Genomic DNA, 21,074 nt, shown 5'->3' on the forward strand with positions numbered 1-21,074 from the left:
AAGGGCTGTCGCAGGACCATCATCTATCAAGGCATATAAATTGTCTAGAGATGTTGGCGGTGTCCCAGGCTCTGAAACACTTCCTAGCAGACCTGAGAGGTCACCATGTGTTAGTTCAGTCAGACAACACGTCGGTGGTCTTTTATATAAATCATCAGGGGGGCCTGCGGTTTTGCCGGCTTTACAAGTTGGCCCGTCAGATCCTCCTGTGGTCCCAAGGGAGGTTACTATTTCTGAGAGCAATGTATCTTCCTGGGTATTTGAATGTGGTAGCAGACTCCTTGTCGAGACAGGGGCCGAGGCCGGTGGATTGGAGACTCCATCCCGAGGTGGTGGAGCTCCTTTGGTTGAGTTTCGGTCGCGCCGAGGTGGACCTATTTGCTTCCAAGGAGACCACGCATTGTCATCTGTGGTGTTCCATCAGCCATCCAGCCCCTCTGGGGTTGGACGCTATGGTGCAGCCGTGGCCGAGGTCACGTCTGTTCACCTTTCCCCCGATTGCTCTGCTACCTGGAGTTCTGGAGAGGGTTCGCCGGGACGGGGTCAGCCTACTATTAGTAGCCCCGTTCTGGCCCCCCCCCGAATATTGTTTCCGGACCTGATTTCTCTCCTGGACGGCTCTCCCTTGGAGCTCCCGGTCAGGAGGGATCTACTCTCTCAGGCGGGCAGCATGATATTTCACCCCCGCCCAGTATTGTGGGCTTGGCCTCTGAGGGGGCCCAGCTTTTGAACTCTGGTCTCTCAACCGAGGTTGTTGAGACCATTCTTCACTCCAGAGCTCCATCCACGAGGAAGCTTTATGCCTTGAAGTGGAAACTCTTCACTTCTTGGTGTGGAGAGCACCTGCAGGACCCAGTTAACTGCCCAGTGGGTGCAGTGCTGGAATTCCTGCAGGAGGGCTTCTCCACAGGGCTATCCCCCTCCACACTAAAGGTGTATGTGGTGGCACTGGCTGCTTACCACGTCCCTTTCAGTGGATTTTCTCTTGGGAGACACCCGCTTATAACTCGTTTCCTTCGTGGCACACTGAGGCTGACGCCAGCAGTTCGTACGAGGGTGCCGGCCTGGGATCTGGCCATTGTATTAGAAGGTCTTTCCCTAGCTCCTCTAGAACCTATCGAAGAAGTTCCTGAGAAGTTTCTCAAGTTTAAGACTATCTTTCTTCTTGCTATCTCCTCACAAAAGAGAATTGGAGATTTGCAGGCTCTGTCGGTTTCACCCTCGTGCCTGGAATTTTCGCCTGGCATGGTTAAGGCTTTTCTGCATCCTAGACCAGGTTACGTTCCCAAGGTCCCTACTAATGTTGTTAGACCTACAGTTCTGCAGGCCTTTTGTCCTCCTCCATTTCTGTCGTCTGACCAGGAGAAACTTAATTTACTCTGCCCTGTTAGGGCGTTAGACGCCTATGTCCACAGAACTGCCCTGTGGAGGAAGTCAGAACAACTATTTGTGTGCTTTGGGCCAACCAAGAAGGGGTGTCCCGCGTCTAAACAGAGAATGAGCAAGTGGGTGGTCGAGGCTATCTCACTTGCCTATGAGTCGGCTGGTCAGCCTTCACCTTTGGCTGTACGAGCCCACTCTACCAGGAGTATGGCGGCTTCTAAAGCCTTACTGTCAGGAGTTTCCCTCAGTGACGTTTGTGATGCGGCTGGATGGTCTTCACCGCATACTTTCATTAAGTTTTACGACCGAGACTTAAGTTCTACCCCTGGGGCACAGGTGCTCTCGTCCTCTGTGCGCTAGTTCTCACATGGCGGTCACTTGGTCCTATGGCGACGTGGGTATTAGCGTTCCCACAGCGTTTGACGCAGCTCGAGTTCCCTTGAAAGGGAACGTCTCGGTTACGTATGTAACCCTAGTTCCCTGATAGGGAACGAGACGCTGCGTCATTCTACCATACTCCCGGCATTCCCACTAGCGCTTCCATCAGGCCTATCAGAAGCTGTTGCGCTTGTGTTTATGGGGTGCTTTATAGTTTCCTGGTCGATGACGTCGACCGCCTACGATGTTCCATCTCTCCATTGAGCTGATTCCATACGTGCTTCATGACGCACAACGCAGGGGCGTTCCCACAGCGTTTGACGCAGCGTCTCGTTCCCTATCAGGGAACTAGGGTTACATACGTAACCGAGACGATTCTGTTCTTAAAGTTGGAACTGCTCCATCCTTCAGCACAAGCCATTGTGCGAATCCTGCATTGAGCTCGCCAAGATTGTGGAAGCTTTCCCCCGTAACATGTGCAGCACAGAGAGCGAGATTTGGGTAATAATTAACCATTGATCCCTAACTCCCTCGTCCCTAGGAAGGCTGAACAAAGTGGACCTGCAATCCGGATGAAAATAACAGCAGCGTTTCGACGGCATTGCGACAACTCATCTCCAAAACAGCAATATAAAATGGCCTCGCCCCGCTTATTAAGTATTCTCAGAGGAGGGGTTTATGTAAATAATGGGATATGCTGACGTCAGCAACTCCTGGAGGAATGTCGTGTAGTCCAAAACCGGCTGTTTGCTGTAGTCCTTAGAAATTGAATTTTTTAGAAGCAAATATCTCCCTTTGCTTTGAACTTTGAGCGCTGTAACTTTGCAGATGTTGTTTATACTCAAACAGCAACATTACACACTAGCTAAAGTTAGAAAAGTGAAATCGTGTTTTACCACCCCTTTAATGTTAGTGTTATGCAAATGAAAATAATTGTCTCTTGACTCTTCAGAGTGCCTATGATGACCCCTGTGCACCGTCGAGAGCACCTACCATGGGCACGTCAGCGTCGGGACCTCGGAGCAGTAGTAGAAGGTCGTCTGGTCCGGTGAGTTCCGTTTTCTTTTACATCACGTGGACGGCTGTGTACATGTGCAGCATTTACCTGGGAAGTGACAGCACCAGGATGCACTGTGGGACAATGACAAGCCGGTGGAGGGATTATGATGCTCTGGGCAATGTTCTTCTGTCTGGACATTCATGTGGAAATCAATCTGACACGTGCCACCTACCTAAACTTTGGTGAAGAGCAGGTGCACTCCTTCATTTTCAGTTCAAATCTAGACTAAAAACACATCTCTTTGGCTTAGCATACACATAACATATTATAGACTTCGATAATTCAATGTTAGGCTGCATAGTTTAGATCAGCTGGAACCAAGAACACTTCCCATAAATCCTGATGTACTCGTTACATCATTAGAAGGATGGTGTCTACGCTAATATTAGTCTCTCTGTTTATCCCGAGGTTTACCGCAGTCAGCCGGATCCAGGCCATATCCGGATCTGATGAAGGAACTGCGCCTGGACACGACGACAACGCAGTCCTGAAGTGTCACTAGTCTCTCCCTTTTGAAGGCCTCCTTCCCTTTACCTCTGTACTGATAAAACGTTGTCAGGATAATTCTGGTTCGCGTGGCTATGCGGAAGCGATAAAAAATTCTGTATTATAAATTTTAAATAAATTTTAAAATACATTTTTAATAAAGGCCAGACAAGTAGTTCTTTGAGGGTTGATTTGTGAAGAAGGATTACACGCCTGCGCACATATATATTCAAACACTCATACCTATCGACTGAACCTGTGATGCGCATGTGCGCGCTGTAAGGAAACCTGCGTCGCTCTTGGGGATATGTATTCAAAATTTAGTAATTTTTCAATTAATAATTATTCATACGGGTGGACCCAGATAATCAATACATGTTAAATCTCTACATCAATACATGTTAAAGAGGGATAATATTTCCCTGCATGTGCATTCATATATGTACCTAGGCAATGAACACAAATGATTATAATTAATTGCATATGTAGATATTTTACAGACAGGTTAAAATTAGCTCAATTGTATATCAATACTTAATCAAAACGGATTATAATTAAATAATTAATATATCAATTATGCCTATCATAGATCGATCGTCGGGATCTTTAAGGGGACTAATTTGTGACCGAATCATCTTTTTGTCCAGCAAAAACCTGATCATTCGATCTCAATCAAACCTCACAAAATTATCCTACTTTATAGACTTTCAGGAGAAGCTATTTCTCTGGCCAGAAGAAGCAGCCTTCCTGTTCTATAACGATTCTTTACGTAGGCTATCAATAAATTTGTAAAGCACGTAGCTTTGGATCTTTATACATTAAAGGGACTTGTATATGAGCAATAGAGACAGAATAAATAAATGTATATAATGAATTTAATAAAGCAGTACACTACGTGTACGGTTACTAACGTTACAGGAATAAATGTATATACAACAAATAACACCGAGAAAACAAAACACTGAAAGAATCTGAAAGTGAAAGAAACAGGGAGAGAGTTAGAGAGAGAGAGTCTGGAAGGGTCAGTGGCAAAATTACAGACTTTACAACCTTAAGAGACAACACGGAAAGACACAGTCTTAATGCTCTAACATCTCGGTAACTCAAATATACTTGCATGGTTCTCATGTGTCTGAGCGTGTGTGAGCGGCTGATCTTTGTGTTCCGTTGGAGCATCACGTGGTTGCAGCTGGTCCGAGGAGCGCACCCGTGTGGCGTTGGAGCGTCACGTGGTGTGCGGGTGTGTCCGGAGAGCGCGCAATTTCAAAGGCTTAAAAGGTCTTTGACGTAAAGTTACCAAAGGAATAATTCAGACTAAGTTCATTTCCCTTCGTGGAAGTGAACAGAGTCGAATACAGAAAACAAAACTCAACAAAACAAAACAAAGAACAGAAAAGATCCCCGGGGCGGGGATCACGAGAGAGAGAGTGTTACATGGTGAATCGACGGAGGTGAGGTAAGAGAGAGGGAGAGAGAGAGATCCGTAAGGATCACAGTTTGCTAACTTCACCTGGACAAAACCCTCTGAGAGACCACAAGAAATCAACATCAAATCTTACTGCTATGAAAGCTTAGTACGAAATACTTGCACATATAGCTCTATGGTGTGGCTGATATGAAGGCGGCGTGTGTGTCTCGGTCCTGGGGGCGTCACGTGTTCACTCGTTCTTCCAGAGCGAGCCAAGCGCGGCGATTTTGAATGTCCTTTTGAGGTGAAGTTGCCGGTTGATGATTCTGGCTAAGTTCATTTCACTCGTCGGTGGAAATGAACAAAGGAGAATTCGAAAATGGAAAATAAAAACTTATTTGAAACAAAGGAAAATATTCCCTGAGGGTCGCGGATCCGTTACATGATGCTAGGAGGAGGAGAGAGGGTAAGAGAGAGAGAGAGTGGAGCGCGCCGACATTTATCACCTTGGAGGAATCCAGCCTCTTACTGTCGGCTTGGCCAATCGGAGAGTTGGAAGTCACAGGCGGGAATTTAGTTTTTATTACTCTTTGTCGAGCTTTGCAAGAGTGCAAGCTCCTTAGGTGTGTGTGTGTGGGGGGAGGGGTTACAGTCGAAAGACATTTCGATCTTTAATGATAGTAAAACCTATCAAAAATACACTTTACTTTATATTTTTATGCATATTCGCGTTGTCCACGCCACGAGTGTTCTACAGGTAGTAAGAACGCTATGTAAAAGTTAACGGAATATACAGTTATATTTAAAATGCATAATGAAGGTATTTATAATTCACTTTATGCTACGATAAAATCATAGTTATTCCAATGTGACATGGACAAACAGACACACATAAAAACACATCAAATACATCATAGTAAAAGTCTGTCAGTGAGGATATTGGAGAAAGGTTCTTGTGTGTGTGTGTGTGTTTGAATCTGCGCGCATTGAGCACACAGCCGGGGGGGTTCGTGGAATTCCTTTGAAGCGTCCAAAGTGAGTCGAGAGGAGGGTGCGATGGTCTCTGGGGAGTATCGCAGAGTCGTAAATGATGTCAGAAAACAAATCTCACCCCAGACTTTCTGGCGCTTAAGCTAGTAACAAAACTTAGACAAATAAGCTAAATTGACAAGCCTTCCTGAGACTCAGAATGGTTGTCATGTGAGACTGTCCAGATACGCTACAGCGCCATCTGCGTTTTCCCGGGTTTGCGCTTTGAGGTTTGCGCAGTGATAACGGATAATCGTTTACACCTTCGAACCTGTTTCAGGGAGTGCGTTCTCGAGACACCAGGCACTGTTTTCTGCAAATGAGCGACCGGATCGCATTAAGGGTTTTCTGTTAGAACGGCGTCGTGTTAGCGGCCCCTAAGTTAATAACTAATGATCTTCGCAACCGAAGTAAATCAATCAAAACTAACTTTCGCTGGACAATAACTTTATTCTAGAGCTGCTGTAAAGCCAAAACAATCTGTTACGGTAATTTCTATTATCATTGTAAAGCTGCTTTAAACAAACCATACTGTTAAAAGTGCTGTATAAATGAAGGTGACTTGACTTGACTTCATGACAGTGGTGGAAGAGGCTCTTTCAGAAGGATAATGCACCCTGCCACACTGCACACATTGTTCAGGAACAGTTTCAGGAACAAGGTCATTGCCCTGGACCTCAAATTCCCCAGTTGAGCATCTGTGGGATGTGCTAGACCAACATGTTTATAGCAAAGTTCAGGGAAGAAGGGAAGAAGGAGGCGGGAACCGCCGAATAATAAACAAAATACTTTATTTAAAATAAAAATCGAACACAAACAAAACACCGGCCTGTTCCTCTCTCCATCATCAACGTCGTCGCTCCTCCTTTATGCTTCCGCTCCTCCGTGAGATGCGAGACCGGTGTGCTCACAGGTGTTGCTCATTAACACTCGCACCACCGGCCTCGCTCCGTTCTCTCACGTCCCTCGGCCTCGTCCTGTTCACCACAATGTTCAATCCAAGTTGGCTCTACCTTGCGTTCGGTACGAGGCTTTCGGTTCGGTACGCATTACAAACCGAATGATTTGTTGGACCATTTTTCCTGCCGACCAAAATCCGCGCTGATGCGACCACTACAACGTTGCACAACATCAAATGGTAAACGTAATGAAAGCGGAACGAAACTGCGCTACTCATTATCTTGTGCTTCACGAACCATTTATCAGTTTGGACCATCAATGTCAGAACAGCGCGAGTCGATCTTGATCAAGCGACACTGTTATACACAGCGCTAAGAGATCCAGTAAACAAAGCATTTGAATTCTCCACTAAGTAATAACATCGCTGCGAGATCTAGTGAGAAGCATTAACATTTCTCCGTTATTAACGGATCAAACAGCGCTGATGTGGAAACCAGGAGAAACATGTTCCATGAATGAACTAGTTATAGTTTTAAGTCCACAGATCAGCAACATTCACCATGGATTTAATGTAGTAACACTCACTGTAACCATGGAAGTTTGGCAGAAATAGTAAAATGCACACATCTTTTTCCAGCACTTCAAAACTCAAATATTATCATATTTTATCAGTTATTTTTAATGTGATGACCAAAACATTATTTGTTCATCCTTTCAAAGATTATCCCCATTTATAAAACTAAAAGTTTTAAGATGTAGGAAAACATCACACTTATTTAAAAATAATTTTTCTTTTAATAAATAGGAAATTTATTTTGCATTTCTTTCTTTTTGCTGTATCGAAAACCTAACGAACTGCGACACCACTGTATCGTATTGAACCGAACCGTGAATTTTGTAAATGTGAGATTGAAAAACATTTTGATGACAACATATAGAACCAGGTTGGATGTGGTTTTTCAAACTGGGCTTCATACACTTGATGACTTTGTGAATGGTTGCAGATGAAACACTGGGCCTCATGCACTTAACAATTGAGAATCACACAAATTCCTCATTGCTTGGAGATGTGTGATAGAAGAAAACAGTATGTGTTCTAAAATCGTGTCAAAAAATCATGCTTGATCTCCGACAGGACGGAATCTAAAGATAAAAAAGTCAGCGAACAAATGTAGAACAGGAGGAGCTTTAACGAAACCACCACCTTAGAGGGAGCTGCACCAGTGTGTGCAGCCCACAAACGCACAAGTTAGCAGTTGCCATCACCAGCAGCACTGATGACAGATGAAGGACCTTCAGGAACATCAAAATTGGGACCACTGGACTTAAAAGCGCTGAGACCACTGGACTTGGGACCAACAAACAAGGGACCACCAGAATTGAGACCCTTTTTTTACCCAATTACGACCGTAGAAACTGTCTATGCTATCCGCTTGCTGGTTGGTGGGAGGTGCATTCTGGGATACCTGGCTGACTCAAGTCCACACAAGTCACCTCTCAATGCATCCTTGATAAAAGGGGCAAAACAAGACCACATCCAGGGATTTGAAATGTACTTGGCTAGATGTGAACTTTAAATTGAAACAGTACTTGGGCAGCAACTGATGACATTTCACAAGTTCACAAGAATACAAGTACAGACAAGAACGCATATTGAGAAACGGCCACTCTCTGCCCTGTACTTGAACTCTCTGGTCACTCTCTCTCAGCTCTGCTGGCTCCATCGTGGTCTTCAGCTCTGCCATGTTGATCTCCTGCACCTTCTGCTCCTCCTGCTCCGCCCTGGCTCTCTACTCTGCCGGGTCTGCCTTGACTCCCTATTCTGCCGGCTCCGTCCTGGCTCCCTACTCTGCTGGCTCTGCTCTGGCTCTCTACTCTGCCGGGTCCGCCTCGGCTCCCTATACTGTCTGCTCTGCCCTGGCTCTCTACTCTGCTGGCTCTGCCCTGGCTCCCTATTGTGCCGGCTCTTCCCTGGCTCTCTACTTCGCCGGTTCTGTCCTGGCTCACTACTCTGCCTGTTCCGCCCTGGCTCCCTATACTGTCTGCTCTTCCCTGGTTCCCTACTCTGTCGGCTCTCCCTTGACTCTCTACTCTGCTGGCTCTGCCCTGGCTCTCTACTCTGCTGGCTCTACCCTGGATCACTGCTCTCTACTCTGCTGGCTCTGGCCTGGATCACTGCTCTGCCGGCTCGGCCCTGGCTCCCTAATAATAATAATACGTTTATTTTATATAGCGCCTTTCTACAAACTCAAGGTCGCTTTACAATATGATACAAAAAAAAATGACAGAAGACAAAGAAACAATACAGATTAACTGAAAAGGTAACATAAACTGAAAAAGATAAACATGACAAGAATCAGATCATAAAGTCAGGGATCAGAGAAACAAGAAGTAAAAAGATATGTTTTAAGGTAGGTTTTGAAATCATGTAATGATGGAACGTCGCGAATGTGTTGTGAAATAGAATTCCAGAGAGTTGGGGCAGCGTTACAAAATGCCCTTCCACCAAATGATGTTAATTTATGACGTGGGATGAACAACAGACTGGTATCAGAAGATTTAAGTGTGCAGACTGGGGAGTAGGTATGGATGAGATCAGAAATTTAGGGTTAGGGCAAGACCATGGAGTGCTTTGAATGTGATAAGGAGTATCTTGTATTGAATACAAACCCGAACGTGTAGCCAATGGAGTCTGCGTAGGATACGAGTAGTGTGGGAAGATTTCTTTGTATATGTGAGGACCCTAGCTGCAGAGTTCTGAACACATTGGATCTTATTTTAATGATGGTTTAGGTAAACCATAGAAAAGAAAATGACAGTAGTCAAGTCGTGAAGTGATGAAAGCTTGAACTAGGGTCTCAGCATCGTTATTTAAAAACAGACGTAAGCTCGCAATATTACGTAGGTGAAAGAAGGCAGACTTATTGATTGAGGTAATGTGAAGAAGGAAGGAGAGAGAGAGAGGTGTCAAAGATTATACCAAGGTTTTTATGCCAAGGTCCCTACTCTGCTGGGTCTGCCCTGGCTCCCTACTCTGCTGGCTCTGCTCTGGCTCTCTACTCTACCGGGTCTGTCCTGGCTCTCTCCTCTGCTGGCTCTACCCTGGCTCCCTACTCTGTCGGCTCTGCCCTGGCTCTCTACTCTGCCGGCTCTGCCCTGGCTCTCTACTCTACCCGGGTCCGTCCTGGCTCTCTACTCTGTCGGCTCTGCGCTGGCTCTCTACTCTGCCGGCTCCGCCCTGACTCCCTACTCTGCCGGCTCCGTCCTGGCTCCCTACTCTGCCGGCTCCACCCTGGGTCTCTACTCTGCTGGCTCTGCCCTGGCTCTCTACTCTGCCGGCTCCGCCCTGGCTCCCTACTCTGCCGGCTTGGGCCCTGGCTCTCTACTTTCCCGGCTCCGCCCTGGCTCTCTACTCTGCCGGCTCCGCCCTGGGTCTCTACTCTGCCCTGGCTCTCTACTCTACCCGGGTCCATCGCGCCTCTCTACTCTACCCGGTCCATCCTGGCTCTCTACTCTGTTGGCTGCGCCCTGGCTCTCTACTCTACCGGGTCCACCCTGGGTCTCTACTCTGCCGGCTCTGCCCTGGCTCTTTACTATGCTGGCTCCACCCTGGCTCCCTACTCTGCCGGCTTTGCCCCGGCTCCCTACTCTGCCGGCTCCGCCCTGGCTCCCTAATCTGCCGGCTCCGCCCTGGTTCCCTACTCTACCGGCTCTGCCCTGGCTCCCTACCCTGCCGGCTCCGCCCTGGCTCCCTACTCTGCCGGCTCTGCCCTGGCTCTCTACTCTCCCGGCTCCACCTTGGCTCCCTATTCTACTAGCTCTGCCCTGGCTCCCTACTCTGCCGGCTCCACCTTGGCTCCCTACTCTGCCGGCTCTGCCCGGGCTCTCTACTCTGCTGGCTCTGCCCTGGCTCTCTACTTTGTCGGCTCCGCCCTGGCTCCCTACTCTGCCGGCTCTGCCCTGGCTCCCTACTCTGCCGGCTCCACCTTGGCTCCCTATTCTGCCGGCTCTGCCCTGGCTCTCTACTCTGCTGGCTCTGCGCTGGCTCTGCCCTGCCTCTCAACTCTGCCAGCTCCACCCTGGGTCTCTACTCTGCCGGCTCTGCCCTGTCTCTCTACTCTGCTGGCTCTGCCCTGGCTCTCTACTCTGCCAGCTCCGCCCTGGATCTCTACTCTGCCAGCTCCGCCCTGGATCTCTACTCTGCCGGCTCCGCCCTGGCTCCCCACTCTGCCGGCTCTGCCCTGGCTCCCTACTCTGCCGGCTCAGTCCTGGCTCCCTACTCTGCCGGCTCCACCCTGGGTCTCTACTCTGCCGGCTCTGCCCTGGCTCCCTACTCTGCCCAGGTCCGTCCTGGCTCAGTGTCTCCGCTGTGTTTATATGGGCCTGGCTGTCCATCCCTCTCCACCCCGCCTCCGCTCCTCCACCCTCCTGGATTCTTGCTTTTTTATCATTATTATTATGGAGCGTCTGTGAAAAGAAAAAGAAAGAGAAAAAGAAAGAGTGATGAGATGAGGAGAGAGCAGGTATTAACAAATAATTTACTGTCCACTGACATGGTTTTAAAGCTTGTTATCCGGTTTTGGCTTTCAAACGTCTTGAAATGCACATATGAAGATCAGAGAAATCAACATTTTCTTGCGGGCTGGAACCCCTGGAACTAGCTCAGATTTGGGACCTCTTTGGTTATAAACCCTGCCTACGGCCCTAGTTCAAGCCTTTCAGCGTCATAAGGTGACATGCTGACATGATAACAATGGCATAAAGTCATTGTTAAATCCCAAAGTTGAGTAGCCTGAGTCAAGATTTGGAGAAATGGAGTATATATCTGTCTTTTGTCACTTAGAGGAAGAATCCATGAAGCATTTATTCTATGATCATGTATTTACACAGTTTTTATTGGACTGATATAGAATATCTAATATCACACAAAATTAAATAATCACCTATCTGGTTAATATATTTTTTATTATATAAAAGAGTTTAGAGCAAAATTTGGTGATTTAATTTAATAATGCTGTATGGAAAACACCATAAACACAAACAAAAATAGGCAGACAATCAACCTACCGGCATATAATTTAAAACTGAACTAATGGATTATATTGAGACCCTAAAAGATGCAAGAAACAAAAAGGCAAAATGGATGTATAGAATTTCTGAATACTTTTCTCGGGTTAATTCCCCTAGTTATCCTCCATACAGTATGTTTCTCTCTCTTTTTTGTTTCCTTTCAGCTATTATGATTGTAACTATGATTATATTGTGATCCTATTTGTATGTTATGTAAACGTAATTTAAAAAAAGTTGAGTAGCCTGAGAGAAATGTCTTCTACTTCTGGCCTTTAGGTGGAGACACGACCGGGTCACGAGATAAACTAAACGATTGGGTCATGTTTCTGTAGTTATAATAAGAAGAAGGGAACGCGGTTCACTAAATGAACTAGTATGATCTGTTATTTATCTTTATTGATCGAGATGCTGTTCTCCGCGCTCGCCCCCGCGCCCGCGCGCGCGCCCCGGTATAAAGCAGTTCTCGGTGAGCTGTTGTTCTTCTCTCCTGCGGACGCGCAGATCCTCCAGTGATGAGCGCAGATCCCGCTTCTGCTTCTGCACAGGTACACAGCCTTATTAGCAGCATTATCGCTTTATTATTGAGAGAGAGTCGCATTACAGTGCACTGTCTGCACCACTGCTTGTTGCTGATTACTGTTGTTTAATTCAAAATGGAATTGTTTTTCTAATAAAATAAAGCAAGTTGCATTTGGATGCAAAAATTAAATAATTTTATTGATTACACTAAAGTGTTATGCCAGCTCAAACATTATGTAGACACATAAATATATAATTTAATTATTTTTAATAAATAAATACTATGTCCAGCCGGTATTATGTAGCGTTTTTTTTTCTATGTCAATATGTAAAAACATTAAAACAGTTGTATTTGATCTAGACAGTTAAACATTAACCTGATATAAACAGCATTATCTTTAACTGTTTATATGCAGTCAAACCAAAAATTATTCAGACACCAGATATCATTTTTGATATTGTTTCACTAGTGAGTTCAGGACACAATAGTTAATTTATGTAAGTGAGGAGAGCAAAATAAAGTAAACTGTGGCATAGTATACCCAAAACTCTTCATACAGTGACTATCAGTAAAATGTATTAAAATTTGGGAGCAAAAATGATTGGGAAACTTTGAGCTGATCATGTTTTGCTGAAGTGTTTTTTCTTTAATAACTAATGCAGCTTTTTACACCACAGACTGAACAACATGAAGCATTGCTTGGTAACTGGTTGAGCTAAACTGGTATTATCTAATTGTGTAGTTAAATTTAACAGCTGACAGATATTCATCATAATTCATGTGTGAGAGTCTAACAGAAGGACGGACAAAACCAGTGAAATATCAACTGATTTAATAACTCTGAGTTCTGTTCATATTTTATTAGCATTTTCTAAACTATAGCGAATAAACTGTGATAATGTGAGAAATGTTAAAGGTGTCTAAATAAAGCCTGTATCTGATATGTACTGGTGTGTGTGTGTGTGTATGTGTGTGTGCGTGCGGGTGTGTGTGTGCGTGCATGGTGTGTGTGTGTGTGTGTGTGGGTGCGTGCGTGCGTGTGTCTGTGTGTGTGTGCGTGCGTGCGTGCGTGCGTGCGTGTGTGTGCGTGCGTGTGTGTGTGTGTGCGTATGTGTGCGTGTGTGGGCGTGTGCGTGTGTGAGTGTGTGTGCGTGTGTGTGCGTATGTGGGCGTGTGTGCGTGTGTATGTGTGTGTGTGTGTGTGTGTGTGCGTGTGTGTATGAACGTGTGCATGTGTGTGTGCAGGAGTGAAGGATGGCCATTCATGTGTACGGGCTGCTGGCCATCATCATCTTCTATCTGCTGATCCTGGTGGTCGGGATCTGGGCGGCGTGGAAGAACAAGAACTCCGGGATCTCAGCGGGAACAGATCGCAGTGAGTCCATCATGGTCGGAGGAAGAGACATCGGCCTGTTCGTGGGAGGATTTACCATGACCGGTGAGGGTTCCTGACCTTTCACCTTTCACCTTTCACCCTAATCTTAACCCCTGCGTCCTTCATCACTTTAGAGCTGTTATATAGCTGAACACTGTAAAAAGTGATCAGTTCACTTACTTAAAAAAATGTAGGAAACCCGTTGCCTTAAAATTAAGTAAATAAACTTCATGCTTAATTGAAAAAAAATTAAGTAATAAGGAATTGTCAAGTTCACACAACTTATTTTTTTAATTAAGCATTAGGTTTATCCATCCATCCATCCATCTTCCTCCGCTTATCCGGGGCCGGGTCGCGGGGGCAGCAGTCTAAGCAGAGATGCCCAGACTTCCCTTTCCCTAGACACTTCCTCCAGCTCTTCCGGGGGGACACCGAGGCCTTCCCAGGCCAGCCAGGAGACATAATCCCTCCACCTTCCTGGGAAGTGGCTCTCGATGTGGAGGAGCAGCGACTCTACTCTGAGCTCCTCCCGATGACCAAGCTCCTCACCCGATCTCTAAGGGATCATCCAGCCACCCTGCGGAGAAAACTCATTTCGGCCGCCTGTATCCGGGATCTTGTCCTTTCGGTCCTGACCCACAGCTCATGACCACAGGTGAGAGTAGGATCGTAGATCGACTGGTAAATCGAGAGCTTGGCCTTGCAGCTCAGCTCCTCCTTCACCACGACAGACCGGTACATCGACCGCATTACTGCAGAAGCTGGACCGATCCGTCTGTCAATCTACCGCTCCATCCTTCCCTCACTCGTGAACAAGACCCCAAGATACTTGAACTCCTCCACCTGAGGCAGGAACTCTCTACCAACCTGAAGTGGACAAGCCACCCTTTTCCGACTGAGGACCATGGCCTCGGATTGGAGGTGCTGATTCTCATCCCAGCCTCCCCCCCCCCCTCCCTCCGGCCCCTGGCTGCGTCCAGAAATTATATCCATAAAAGTTATGAACAGAACCGGTGAACCATTAGGTTTATTTACTTCATAATTATAAGGCAACGGGTTTAATACATATTTTTAAGTAGGTGAACTAAACACTTTTTACAGTGAATTTTCATGCGAATATGATGAAGGATTTATGTATTTTGCATCATATTCATAATATACACAATACTGCATTATATCTGTTCATAAATAATTATAACCAAAGGCTAGTTTTGAATTACTGCATTCAAACTACATTTATAATGCATTATATAAAGGCTTTAAGTACAGTGTTACTGAAATTGTTTAATTTTTCTTTATTTCTTTCTTTCTCCTTAATATGCTAAACAGAACTAAAATTATTCAAGAAAGTCATTAACTTGTTCTGTTTGGTTAATTGGGATATTAAAAATGAATGAAATAATCTAGGAATATCTATAGTGTATGTGGTGTATAGAGCTGAACACATAGAGAACACACTCTCACTGACACACACACACACACACACACACAATCACACAATCATCAATACTCACACACACATACACATACACAGACACAATCATCAACACACACACACACACACACACACACACGTGTGTGTTGATGACGTGTCTCTGTCTGCAGCTACATGGGTGGGCGGCGGCTACATCAATGGAACAGCGGAGTCTGTGTATCTCCCCGGCTCCGGCTTGGCTTGGGCTCAGGCTCCGTTCGGATACGCGCTCAGTCTGGTCGTGGGTGAGGTGCTTTTACACTGATCAGTCCATCATAATTCATGAATTTAAAAGTGTATTACCACATTCAACACCTCACTGTAATGAAAACGAGAGGTTTGTGTCTGTGAGCTTTGACCTCAGATACAAGCTTCTGTAAAACACAAAAGAATAAATCTTGGCAGGCCAGTTTTCAGAGCCACTCTCCAGCATATGAGCTCTGACAGGGGTCAGGGGTGGTGATGGCGCAGTGGATAAGACACATTGGTTTGAGAGACCTGGGTTTGAATCCACTGTGAGACACCAATGTGTCCCTGAGCAAGACACTTAACCCCTGGTTGCTCCAGAGGCGTGCGACCTCTGACATATATAGCAATTGTAAGTCGCTTTGGATAAAAGCGTCAGCTAAATGAATAAATGTAAATGTAAATGACAGAGTCCTGCTTAGGTTCTGACCGTGAGCTGCTCTCTCTCTCTCTCTCTCTCTCTCTCTCTCTCTCTCTCTCTCTCTCTCTCTCTCTCTCTCTCTCAGGCGGGCTGTTCTTCGCGAAGCCCATGCGCTCCCGAGGATACGTGACCATGCTGGACCCGTTCCAGCAGCTCTATGGGAAGAGGATGGGCGGCCTGCTCTTCATCCCTGCGTTACTGGGAGAGATGTTCTGGTCAGCGGCCATCCTGTCAGCGCTGGGTGAGCACACACAAACACACAAACACACAAACACACACACACACACACACACAGACACACACACACACACACACACACACACACACACACACACACAGGTGAAGCTCCAGCCTCCTTCAGTCTTCAGTGTGCCTCACCCTCGTCCTCTGCACAGGGGCGACGCTCAGTGTGATCGTGGACATCAACATCAACGTGTCAGTGGTGGTCTCGGCGCTGATCGCGGTCTTCTACACGCTGGTCGGGGGACTGTACTCTGTGGCCTACACTGATGTTGTCCAGTTATTCTGCATTTTTCTGGGTTTGGTGAGTCTTCTCTGCAAACTTGTACGACATAAAATATAACATCTCGGTTACGTTTGTAACCCTGGATCCCTGAAGAGGGAACTAGACACTGTGTCGAAACGCTATGGGAATGCTGTGGGAACGCCCCTGTGTGAGTGCGTCATGAAGCACGTATGGAATCAGTCCAATGGTGTGACGAGACGTCATAGAGCAGGAAACTATAAAGCACACCTGAATCAAACCGTCAAGTCAAGTCAAGTCAAATATATTTATATAGCGCTTTTCACTATACTGATTGTATCAAAGCTGCTTCACAGTATCAATCAAAACAACTTAACAATGTTTGTTTATTACTGGAAAAAAAAGACATCCAAGTTTGGTAGAGCTAATCAATGGTATGATTGGTTAATTAATTTGAATATCCCCAACTGAGCAAGCCAAAGGCAACAGTGGCAAGGAACCGAAAAACTCCATCCAGTGACCTAATGGTGTCCTAACACCCCATCAAATGACCCAATGGAGAAAAAAAAACCTTGGGAGAAACCAGGCTCAGTCGGGGGCCAGTTCTCCTCTGGCGTTTATGAACTAGAGGCCGAATTTACGAACTGTAAGATGAAAAATTTATATGAATGCCTGGCTAAATAGATGCGTCTTCAGTCTAGTTTTAAACTGGGAGAGAGAGTCTGAGCTACGAACAATATCAGGAAGGCTATTCCAGAGCTTCGGAGCTAAATGTGAAAATGCTCTGCCTCCTTTGGTGGATCTGGATATCCTAGGAATGACCAGAAGCCTCGAATCTAGTGATCTTAAAGAGCGCGATGGATTATAAGGTGATAGAAGATCCGTTAAATAGACTGGAGCTTAACCATTTAGAGCTTTATAAGTCAAAAGCAATACCTTGTATTTAATACGGAACTTTATAGGTAACCAATGAAGTGATGATAAAATCGGTGTTATATGATCATATTTTCTTGATCTAGTAAGAACTCTAGCGGCTGCATTTTGGACTAACTGTAGCTTGTTTATTGAAGATGCAGGACAACCAGCTAATAAAGCATTACAGTAATCTAGTCTCGAGGTCATGAATGCATGAACTAACTTTTCTGCATCAGAGACTGATAGCATATTACGTAGCTTAGCAATGTTTCTAAGGTGGAAAAAGGCTGTTTTTGTAACATATGAAATATGCTTTTCAAAAGACAGGTTGCGGTCTAGTATAACACCCAGGTCTTTTACTGTAGCGGATAAAGTAACAGGGCATCCTACTATGTTAAAGTCGTGCTGTGAAGGGTTTTGTGGACGGTTTTTAGAACCGATAAGTATTACCTCTGTCTTGTCTGGATTTAATAAAAGAAAATTACGCGTCATCCAATCTTTTATATCATTAACACAATCTGTCAATTTGGATAATTTAGCGTATTCATCTGGCCGTGATGAAATATATATTTGAGTGTCATCAGCATAACAATGGAAACTAATTCCATGTTTCCTTAGAATATTACCAAGTGGCAACATATATATTGAGAATAATAAAGGGCCTAACACAGATCCCTGTGGCACTCCATAGTTTGCCGAAGTTATAATCGATTTTTCTCCATTTAAGTAGACGAAATGGTAGCGGTCAGATAAGTATGACCTGAACCAGCTTAATGCTTGTCCTTGAACACCAGTGTAATTTTGTAGTCGATCTAAGAGTATTGTGTGATCTATAGTATCGAACGCAGCACTAAGATCAAGTAAAACTAGTACTGAGATACAGCCTTGGTCCGAAGCTAAAAGTAAATCATTTGTGATTCTAACAAGCGCAGTTTCAGTGCTATGATGTGGCCTGAATCCAGACTGAAACTTTTCATAGATGTCGTTTTCTTGCAAGAAAGAGCCGAGTTGAGCGGACACAACTTTTTCTAATATTTTTGACATAAATGGAAGATTCGAAATGGGTCTGTAATTTGCTAGGTTATTTGGATCTAATTGTGGTTTCTTAATAAGAGGTTTTATAACTGCCAGCTTGAACGTTCTTGGAACATGACCTAAAGATAAAGATGAGTTAATAATATTGAGAAGAGGCTCTTCCACTATAGGTAACACTTCTTTCAGTAGTTCAGTTGGTATAGGATCTAATAAACATGTTGTGGTTTTAGATGAAGCGATAAGTTTATTTAACTCTTTTTGTTCTATGGTTGTAAAGCATTGTAATTGTTCTTGCGGGGTGATAATTGCGGCTGAATTATAAGGCGCGAGCAGAGATCGAACGTTTACAATTTTGATTCTGATGCTTTCAATTTTCTCGGTGAAGAACTTCATGAAATCATTACTACTAAACTGTAACGAGGTATTTTGTTCAGACGACGTCTGTTTATTTGTTAGTCTAGCCACGGTATTAAATAAAAACCTTGGATTATTTCGGTTGTTTTCTATTAATTTGCTGAGGTGCTCCGCCCTGGCCGTTTTAAGGGCCTTTTTATAACGTGACATACTGTCTTTCCATGCGGTTCTAAAGACCTCTAAATTAGTTTTTTTTCCATTTACGCTCTAAATTACGGGTTTCTCTCTTTAAAACATACGTAGTATTATTGTACCATGGTGCTATACTTTTTTCTCTGACCTTTTTTAATCTAATGGGTGCAACAATATCCAATGTTCTAGAGAGAATGGAGCTCATAGTGCTAGTTAGTTCGTCTAGTTCATCTGTTTGTTTGGGTTCAGGCAGCAGCTGGGACAGATCAGATAAGCTATTTGAGAAATGATCTATGGTGGATGGACGAATTGTTCTACCTGGTCGATAACGTGGCGCAGCATGACATATTATAGCAGTGCGTAATATGCAAGTTACCAAGTAGTGGTCAGTGACATCATCACTTTGCGGAACAATATCTATATCGGTTGGATCGGTTCCATATGATATAATTAAATCGAGTGTATGATTAAGACGATGAGTTGGTCCGGTGACGTTTTGCTTGTCCCCGAAGGAGTTTAATAAATCTGTAAACGCAACCCCTAACGCATCAAACAGCTCCAGCTTCTGTTAGGCTGAAGAAAGTCGATCACGGGCATGCAGGGAGTATGGCAGGGCGACGCAGAGTCTCGTTCCCTTTTCAGGGAACCAGGGTTACATACGTAACTGAGACGTTCCCTTTCAAGGGAACTCAAGCTGCGTTGAAACGCTGTGGGAAGGCTAATACCAACGCCGCCATTAGAGCAAGTGTCCGTCCGTGTGAAGTCAGTGCGCACATTCGGACAAAAGCACCTGCGCCCCTGGAGTGGAGCTGAAGTCAAGATCATAAAAGCTCACGACTGTGTATGGTGAGGACCAGCCTGCCGCATCACAGACATCCTGGAGGGAAACTCCTGACAGAAGAGCTTTAGAAGCAGCCATACTCCTAGTGGAGTAAGCTCATCCAGCCAAAGGTGAAGGCAGACCGGCTGACTCATAAGAAAGTGAAACACCCACTTGCTCATTCTCTGCTTAGATGCAGGGTACCCTTTCCTGGGTGACCCAAAGCAAAAAAAACTGTTCAGATGTCCCCCACAGGGCAGCTCTGTGGACATAAGCATCTAGTGCCCTCACCGCGCGGAGCAGATTTAGCTTCTCTTGGTCTGACGTCAGAAAAGGAGTATAGAAAGCCTGCAGTACTATTGGTCTAACAATATTAGTAGGGACCTTAGGAACATAGCCCGACCTCAGGTTAAGAAAGGCCATACCAGGCGAAAATTCCAGGCACAAGGGAAAACCAGAAAGTGCTTGGATGTCTCCAATCCTCTTGAGAGACGAAATAGCGAGGAGAAAGTTGATCTTAAGAGTGAAAAACTTCTCAGCAACTTCCTCAATGGTCTCGAACGGAGCTAGAGAGAGGCCTACTAAAACAATAGCTAAATCCCAAGTCGGCACCCTCGTGCGGACTGCTGGCCTCAGCCTCAAAGTGCCACGAAAGAAACAAGTTATTAATGGGTGTCTCCCCAAAGATCCCCCACTCAAAGGGACATGGTAGGCAGCTTTTGCCGCCACGCACAGCTTCAGTGTGGAGGACGATAACCCTGCGGAGAGGCGCTCCTGCAGGAACTCCAGCACTGCAACCACCGGGCAGTGTACCAGGTCCAGCTGGTGCTCTCCGCATCTGGAAGTGAATAATCTCCACTTCAAGGCATAGAGTTTCCTTGTGGAGGGAGCTCTGGAGTGGAGGATGGTCTAAACAACCTCAGTTGAGAGACCTGAATGTATGAGCTGGGCCCCTTTAGAGGCTAGGCCCACAGCTTCCACAGTTCTGGGCGGGGGTGAAGGATCATCCCACTCGCCTGAGAGAGTAGGTCCCTCCTGATCGGACTCTCCAGAGGAGAGCCATCGAGGAGAGACACTAGGTCCGAGAACCATACTGAGGCCAGCCAGAATGGGGCGACTAGCAGTAGACTGACCCCATCCCGGCGAACCCTTGGGATGTGAACAGGTCTGCTTCCGCTCGACTGAAGTTCTCCCATAGGAGCTCCACCACATCAGGGTGGAGTCTCCATTCCCTGGGCCTCGGCCCCTGCCTCGACAGGATGTCTGCTTCCCGATTTAAATACCCAGGGATGTAAATTGCCTTTAGAGAGAGCAACTTCCCTTGGGCCCACAGGAGGATCTGGTAAGCCAGCTTGTATAAGGGACGCGACCGCAGACCCCCCTGATGGGTTATATTTGAGACAACCAATGTGTTGTCTGAAAGAGCACGTGATGGCCCTTCAGGTCTGGGAGGAAGTGTTTTAGAGCCTGGAAAACCACCAACATTTCTAGACAACTTAAATGCCAAGAGAGATGATGGTCCTG

At 45.6% G+C, this 21,074-nt stretch overlaps 1 protein-coding gene across 1 annotated transcript in view; it reads left to right on the forward strand.

The window, feature by feature from the left end:
• Window positions 1-13,481: 13,481 nt before the first annotated feature.
• LOC143746616 (high affinity choline transporter 1) overlaps window positions 13,482-21,074 on the forward strand; it is a 15,276-nt gene continuing 7,683 nt past the window's right edge. The window contains exons 1-4 of the mRNA XM_077238554.1: window positions 13,482-13,672; window positions 15,215-15,328; window positions 15,836-15,991; window positions 16,146-16,294. Coding sequence (XP_077094669.1) covers window positions 13,489-13,672; window positions 15,215-15,328; window positions 15,836-15,991; window positions 16,146-16,294 — 603 coding nt within the window. The 5' untranslated portion in view covers window positions 13,482-13,488. The remainder of the gene's footprint in view (window positions 13,673-15,214; window positions 15,329-15,835; window positions 15,992-16,145; window positions 16,295-21,074) is intronic.

This window comes from Siphateles boraxobius, unplaced genomic scaffold (assembly GCF_051911475.1).
Source record: "Siphateles boraxobius isolate OS27281-9 unplaced genomic scaffold, OSU_SipBor_1 100, whole genome shotgun sequence".
Classification (NCBI taxonomy): Eukaryota; Metazoa; Chordata; class Actinopteri; order Cypriniformes; family Leuciscidae; genus Siphateles; species Siphateles boraxobius.